Genomic DNA, 8,141 nt, shown 5'->3' on the forward strand with positions numbered 1-8,141 from the left:
TTTTTGGTTTTTCGAGACAAGGTCTCTCTGTATAGTCCTGGCACTCACTCTGTAGACCAGGCTGGCCTTGAAATTAGAAATCCACCTGCCTCTGCCTCCCAAAAGTGCTGGGATTAAAGGTATGCACCACCACTGCCTGGACGAGCATTTTCTTAATTAGTGATTAGTGTGGGAAGCCCTTTGTCAGTGGTTCCTGGTTTCTTTGCTTTGGTCATGGGGGTCTGTTAAGCTCCAGGCCAGTAAAAGACTTTAAAATACAAGGTGGGCCAGGCAGTGGTGGCACACACCTTTAAGCCCAGCACTTGGGAGGCAGAGGCAGGCGGATTTCTGAGTTCGAGGCGAGCCTGGTCTACAGGGTGAGTTCTAGGACAGCTAGGGCTACACAGAGAAACTCTGTCTCAAAAAACAAAAAAATTAAAATAAAATAAAATAAAATAAAATACAAGGTGAGGGTATTGGAGAGAAGGCTGAGTGGTGAAGAGCACTGACTGCTCTTCTAGAGAATATAGGTTCAATTCTCAGTACCCTCATGGTGACTAACAAACATCTGTAAGTTCAGCTCTGACTCCCTCTTAGGGTCTCTGAGGACACCAGGCGCACAAGTGGTACACAGACATACATACAGAAAAATACTCATACATGTACAAAAAAACAATTTTTCAAAAAAAGATGGACAGCACCTGAGGAACAACAGCAGCAGCTGTCCTCTTACAGCATGCACGCATATCCACATCCACTAAAGAGAACACGATGTGACTGGTACTTCTAGAACTATGCTATGGACTCCCTGGCTTCAATTTGTACAGTCTGGGTAAAGCCATATGATATATAATGTATATATAACATATATGTTTTATATAGTTATATAATTACTCATATGTAAATATAATGAATATATAAATATATTTGTATTATTTTTATAATATAAATAAATCAGATTATACTAAATAATATATATGCATTATATACATATATTATTATATGCAATTATATATGTAATACCTTATACACCTCTAAAGATCAGTGTCAGGGGGATGGAAGTGACATGTGCATAGGAGTTTATAGATTACAAAAGTTGATGCCAGGTATGGTGGTACATCACTTTAATTCAAGCACTCGAGAGACAAGGCGTTAGATCTCTTGTGAGTTTGAGGAACAGCCTGGTCTACATAAGTGAACTCCAGGCCAGCCAAGGCTACACAGAAAGACTCTGTCTTAACAGAAGAAAAAACAAACAAACAAGTTGGCTTTAGAATTCTTCAGACTAAAGAATGGTCAGAGGCCACTGTCTTGGCTTCCTTGGGACAGAAAGATGTTGGTTCCCTTCTAGAGAACAGTGCCTCCCGGGCAGGTTTCAGGCTGAGATGGCTTTGGTGACCCTTCACCATCATTTGATGGTCTGGAGTTTCATTCCACTGCAGTTGGTGGCTCCTTATGTGACTCCACATGCTGCCAGCACTCTGTGGCTTCTGACTGCTGTAGAATGGAGTGAGTGCCGCTTCCCTCCCCATACTCATCTACAGCCATCCTCATCCGTCTTCCACTTTTTGTCCTCAGGTAACTGTGGCTGTGCTTTCCTACAGATTGACGTGGGTCGTTCTTCCTGGCCCCTGGACAGACCTTTCGTCACCCTGCTCCCTGCCACCATGCTAATGTCCCTCACTGACTCAAAGGAGGGGAAGAACCGCTCAGGGGTCCGGATGTTTAAAGATGGTAAAGAGGGCAAAAGCAGAAAGGCAGATGCAGTATAGAGGCAGGTCTTAGTGCTGCTGGGTATAGATGATGGGAGGGAGCCTGTGCAAGGGCTTGGCTGCATCTGTTAGGGGAACAGGGTAAGCTAATGTTTATGTGAGTTATGTATGCCTGGTGACAATGCTGGGAGTATAGATGAGTATGATTTATATATTTACCTGTGACTTGTGGGTGCCTGATTCATCAGGGTGTTTCAGGGTTTTGATTGTTCTGCAGTGCAGGCTAGCCTTAAATACTTCCTGCCCCAGCCTCCCAGGTGCTAGAATTGCAGGCGTATGCCACTGTACCCATTTCAATATATGTTTTTATTTGAATAATTGTGCTTAATTTCTAGCATGACAAAAAAGAAAAAAAGTATAGAATAACATTTTCTGGCTATATTTATATACTATATAGTTTTTCTTGAATTCTTATGCAAATCTTGCTCACCAGGCACTGTAATAGATGCATAAGATATGATTTCTGGACTCTAAGGCATGCAGTCTGCTTATCTGTGTTTAAATTGGACAATTTTGTCTTGTAGAATAAGAGTGAGATTTTTGGAGAGATTTTTGAGGTGTAGGGAATGATACACAGACTGGATTATGTTAGGAATCAAAAATGTGAAGTTTGGGAGGCTAGAGAGATGGCACAGAGGTTAAGAGCACTGGCTGCTCTTCCAGAGGTCCTGAGTTCAATTTCTAGCAACTGCATTGTGGCTTACAACCATCTATAGTGAGATCTGGTGCCCTCTTCTGGCCTGCAGGCATTCAGGCAGGCAGAACACTGTACATAGTAAATAAATAAATCTTTTTTTTTAATTACTTTATTTATTTTAAAGTTAAGTTTGTGGTATTGGTGTCTGATACTGCGGAGGCTGCATGAAGTGGGTAGGAGTGTGCAGGAAGTTGCAGCCTCGTGTTCAGGAAGATGAAGACTGGTATGGAACTATGATGGAGGAGTGGTTATAAGACAAAGAACTAGGCTGAAAGGGCCCCACCTCACCTTTTCTCCAAACCTTTCCCTGAGCAGCACAGCCTGAAGGGACATGTACTGGTGATCTCCATTCTTCCTCTTGTTGGCATTTACTACGCATTGGCCTTGTCTTTCCTTTCTTCTAATGTGGATGTTCTCCCTTCCTGCCTCCTCCTCTTTTGTTGCTTGAGCCCTCACTTACACACACACACACACACACACACACACACACACACACACACACACACACCTCCCCCTCTCTCTCCCTTCTCCTTCCCCTTCTCCTTTTCCCTTCTCCAGGGTCTCATGTAGCCTAAGCAGACCTCAAACTTGCTTTGCAACCAAGGCTAGCCTTGAACTCCTGATCCCCTTGCCTCTACTTCCCAAGTGCTGAGAACACAGCCATGCACATCCATGCCCAGCTTCCTGCCCCCCCCCTCTCTCTTTATTTATGTAGATGTGGGAGGGGTGGGTATATGTACTTGTACCTGAGGAGGCCAGAAGAGGGTGTGGAATCCCTGGACTAGAATTACAGGTTAACCACATGACATGGGTGCTAGGAACCGAACTCTGGTCCTCTGTGAGAATAACAGGTGCTCTTAATTACGGAGCCATCTCTCCAGCCCCTCCTTTTTCTCTGATTTTTTTTCCTTCAGATGATTTCCTCACTCCAGCCTCAGGAGAATCATGGGATCGACTTCGATTGACCTGCTCCCAGCCTTTCACACGTCATCAGTCCTTTGGCCTGTCCTTCCTACGAGTGCGTTCCTCTCTGGACTCTTTAGCTGACCCTATAGTAGATCCCTCAGCCCCTGGGAGCTCAGAGCTTGACCAGGTATGTTCAGTGGTAGGGATAGGATTTACTTTTCTCTAACTTTTCAGTTCCTAGTTAGAACCTGATACTTGACTGAAGAAAAATAAACAGAAAGAGAATATAAGATTTTCTGTGTATGAACTAATGACATGACCGATCTATGATATGGTTAAGTGGAAGGATTTTATTGTAGATATGACAAAGAGAACAGCCAGAGGCACTCAGGAGAATCCAGAATAAGGGGGCTAGAGAGATGGCTCAGTGGTTAAGAGCACTGACTGCTCTTCCAGAGGTCCTGAGTTCAATTCCCAGCAACCACATGGTAGCTCACAACCATCTGTAATGGGATTCAATGCCCTCTTCTGGTGTGTCTGAAGACAGCTACAGTGGACTCATACATATAAAATAAATAAATAAATCATAAAAGGGGGGGTTCTGGAGATATGGCTCAGTGGTTAAGAGCACTGCCTCCTCCTGAAGGTCCTGAGTTCAAATCCCAGCAACCACGTGGTGGCTCATGACCATCTGTAATGGGATCTGATGCCCTCTTCTAAAGTGTCTGAAGACAGCTACAGTGTACTCACATATAATAAATAAATAGATTTTTTAAAAAAAGAAAAAGAATCCAGAACAGAAAGTTGACTTGAACAGAGCCAGTAGACTTGACCTGGCCAGGGCTATCAGAGAGAGAGAGAGAGAGAGAGGGAGGGAGAGGGAGAGGGAGAGGGAGGAGAGGGAGAGGGAGAGGGAGAGTGGGGAGGGGGAGGGGGGAGGGGGAGAGGGAGAGGGAAAGCAGGGGATAGCAAATAGATAGAGCATAGTGAGAAACATGGGCACAAGAGAGGGAGGGAGGGAGAGTAGCTATAGCAAAAATAGCAGTGTTAAAAGGAAAATGAGTAGCTGAGGGGAGAGAAGTCTGTGAGCTCAAGGGAGTTTAGGGCAGGATGCTAGCTAGCATGGACTGTGAAATGTGTAATGGGTACTCCTGATACTGAAGGAGCATAAAGGCCAGCGTGTACCTTGGTATGCTAATATACACCACAGGCAGCCATTTGTCCTTTCAGCCAGTGACAAGAGAAATAATTCCTTTTGGTAGAGAGGACTGGCTTTACAAGCTCCTGAGTAATGCTGGCTTTTATCTAACCACCAGAAATGCTAGTAGAGTCCAGGTGGAGCCCATTTCTGGATATTTGAACTGCCATTCACAGTTTGGGAAATTGGCGTCTGCTTTGGACCTAAATGCCCTGATTTTGTGGAGTAAACTCCTTTCTTTTCTTTTACAGAGCAGAGATGTGAGTGAGTCTTGAATACAGTCTACACAAAACTGTTGGGCCATTTGTTTGTTAGCTATACTGAAATTGGTTTTGGATCTCAACTTAACTTCCTATGTTATTTCCGGGTTTGCAAGGAGTTCTCACTTGAAAGCCCCAAGGCAGCCCCATTGCCTTGCAAAGCCCTCTGTATCTTTAGATATGTGCCTGGCTGTACCATTTCATCTGAGCACTTAGGAGGCAGATCTTTCATGAGTTTTTGTTTTCAGACAGGATTTCTCTATAGCCCTGGCTGTCTCTGTAGACCAGGATAACCTTAAACTCAGAGATTAAAGGTGTGAGCCACCACTATCTGGCACTGGGATAATATTTTGGTTTTTGTTTTGTTTGTTTTTGTTTTGGAGTGATTTGGGTTGTTTGTTTTTCAAAGCAGGATTTCTCTGTGTATCAGCCCTGGCTGTCCTGAAATTCATGCCGTAGACAAAGTTGGCCTCAAAGTCACAGAAATCCACCTGCCTCTGCCTCTCAAGTGCTGGGATTAAAGGCGTGTGCCACCACTGCCAGGTGAAATAATGTTTTTTTAAATGTCCAAATTAAAAAATATATATATATATTTTGAGACAAGGTCTTGCTCTTTCAATAATATACACCTATACAAATTCATTTTATTTATATAAAATATGAAATAGGTATATATTTTAAAAGTTTACAAGAGAAAAACTCAAAAGTTTGCATATTCCATCAGTCCCCAGAGTCCTTCTGATCATGACAAAACCCTGAGCATATAAAAATCACCTCCAATAGAATCTTGTTCAATCCTAGGCAGCAGTGTCCCCTGCTGGTGAGTCTGAGTATTCTCCATTTTCTCCTCAGAGCTCTACTGATGTGCTGGAGTCTGATCCTAGCCCCTGGCTGACTAATCCTTCTATCCGGAGGACATTCTTCCCAGATCCCCAGACGTATGTACCCGCTGTTGATATTTCTCCTGTAAGGAAAAAGCCATATAGCTCATGGGCACATCCCGTGGTCCCCTGGTTAGTCACTTAAGGTCTAAACATGTCAGAATAGCAAACTATGTTTCTTGGTTCAACTAAGTAGAATAATGTCTGTATTCTGAGTGAAACCAGATACTGTTTCTCTACAGGAGCACCAAGGAAATTTCAGCGCTCAAGGGTATGTTGAAGCAGTTGCAGCCAGGGCCTCTGGGGCGGGCAGCCCGCATGGTGCTTTCTGCTGCCCGTAAGGCCCCTCCAGCCAATGTTGTAAGCCATGGAGAGCCGGGTCCCAGTCATCCAGAGAGTGCGGGTGAGGCCTCATGATCTGCCCTTACTGTACTTAGTAATTGCCCTTCTTCCCTGACTCTACCACAGTGTACTGGAATAGCTCACTGGCTTCAAGTGAAAGGGAAAAATTCTCAAGGAAGAGAGAAATTAAATCTTATACAATAGCTGAAAGAACACTGGTCTAGGAGTCAGGAATCTTTGTCTTTGCCTCAGTTTGCTCATGTTTATAGTGAAAGGGTTAAGCCAAATAATAGCTGAGCCCAGTGTAGTATTAGCACTCTTTGATCATTCAATTCACCATAATTGTCACAAAGACAATTATGGTGAATTCCTCCATCCCAGCACTTGGGAAGTGGAGGAAGCAGAAGGGTCAGTAGTCAAGATCATTCTGAGCTACATGGAGAGCTGCAGGCCAGCCTGAGTAACACAAGACCCTGTCTCAGAAGAAAAAGCTGTCTGTGGAGAGGGCACTATCCCAGCCCATTACAGGAGGCTGGAGGGTATGCTTCTCAGAGTGTGGCGGCTATTTCATTGGTGACAGACACCAGGGAAGGACAGGGACAGCCAGAAGTCATAGCTTTTTTACCCGCTTGAGATAAGATCTCTCACCATTTAGCTCTTAGCTGGCCTAGAACTCACAGGGACCCACCTGCCTCTGCCTCCCAAGTGCTAGGTTAAAGGTTCATTCTAGGGTTTTGCAACCTACTCACAGATACTGTGCCATTTGCTAGAGACCACTACACACAGAGGGGCTCTCGGTACAAACAGGCAGTAGGTAATGGGAGTCATTTCAGAGGCTGTAAAAGTCTATAATTTTTTAAGAGGAGACTGAAAAGAAGCCAAGCATTTGGGGACTTAGGGGCATACTGTTGATAAGGTACTGAGATTGTGTAAGCACTTTGAAATATATTCAGTGCTATACCAAGTGTTTTTGAAATTCCAAATAAATAAGTAAATAGTGACAACTGGTTTTTGTTAACACTCACTTGACAGGTATTTAATGAATATCTCTATGTGGTAGCCTCATATGGTGCCAGAGATATCTATAGTAAAAAAAATAACAGTGTTCATATCTTAATAAGGAAATGCTGCCTGAGTCAAACAAGGAAACCTAAAGCTAAACTATGATAAATACTTTAAAGGAAAAGACCATAGAATGACAAGATTTCAGTCAGAAAATCCAGGGAAAGGCTTTATAGGAATAAGTATTTCCTTGACTGCCAAAAAAAAAAAAAAGTTTAAGCAGACAGAGAAGATAGAATATCTCGAAAGAAAAGTTAAAGTGTGGAAGCCTTTGGTAAACAGCTAGACTGCTTGATTTTGTTTTTCAAGAAAATATCTCACTATTCATCCCATATTGAACCTTGAACCTGCTGCCTTCCAGCCTCAATTCCCTGAGTGCTGGGCTTACAGGCGTGCGCCACCATGTCTGGGGTGACAAGAAATTATTAACGAGCATTTCTCACGCAGAGCCCAGAGCAGAACAACCAAACAGGAAGAAGGATGTGGGCAGAAGGAAGAGGAGGAAAGTGCAGGAGCAAAGAAGGTAGGCAGCAGTCATCCCCAGCCCACTGCTCCCCCAAATCCTTCCCCGTTCATCAGACTTGAAGATAGGCAGAAACTGGCCCTGCAGTGAACCAGTATCAGAAGATACGCCCACTGCATATGATCAGATTTTATGTCTCGGGCCTGTAGTCCTAGCACTCAGGAAGCTTGCACATTTGACTACTTCTAGGACTGCTGGGCTGCTGGGATATACAGCAAGTTTTAGGCCAGCCTGAAATCAGTGGTTGCTGGTGTCTATGGGGACGGACAGATGAGTGACTAACATGCATTTGGAGTTTCTTCTGGGGTTGATAGAAAAAGTCTTAGAAATACTCTTAGTTACTCAGCTTGGAAGTATCTTTAATCCATGTTTCCAAAGACTAACTTTATGGTATGTGTATAATATCTCAATTTTAAAATTAAAAAAAAAAAAACAAACTGCCAGGATCCGGGTGGTGATGATGCACGCCTTTAATCCCAGCACTTGGGAGGCAGAGGCAGGTGGATTTCTGAGTTCGAGGC

General features: G+C 43.7%; 1 protein-coding gene across 3 annotated transcripts in view; it reads left to right on the forward strand.

Annotated features, from left to right (window-relative positions):
• The window catches only part of LOC116102678 (short transient receptor potential channel 2), a 33,767-nt gene that overhangs the window by 8,650 nt on the left and 16,976 nt on the right, over positions 1-8,141 (forward strand). For all 3 annotated transcript variants that reach the window (XM_031387618.1, XM_031387616.1, XM_031387617.1), the window contains exons 4-8: positions 1,558-1,713; positions 3,363-3,541; positions 5,665-5,750; positions 5,936-6,096; positions 7,545-7,620. In XM_031387618.1, coding sequence (XP_031243478.1) covers positions 1,558-1,713; positions 3,363-3,541; positions 5,665-5,750; positions 5,936-6,096; positions 7,545-7,620 — 658 coding nt within the window. The remainder of the gene's footprint in view (positions 1-1,557; positions 1,714-3,362; positions 3,542-5,664; positions 5,751-5,935; positions 6,097-7,544; positions 7,621-8,141) is intronic.

Source organism: Mastomys coucha, unplaced genomic scaffold (genome assembly GCF_008632895.1).
Source record: "Mastomys coucha isolate ucsf_1 unplaced genomic scaffold, UCSF_Mcou_1 pScaffold21, whole genome shotgun sequence".
NCBI classification, from domain to species: Eukaryota; Metazoa; Chordata; class Mammalia; order Rodentia; family Muridae; genus Mastomys; species Mastomys coucha.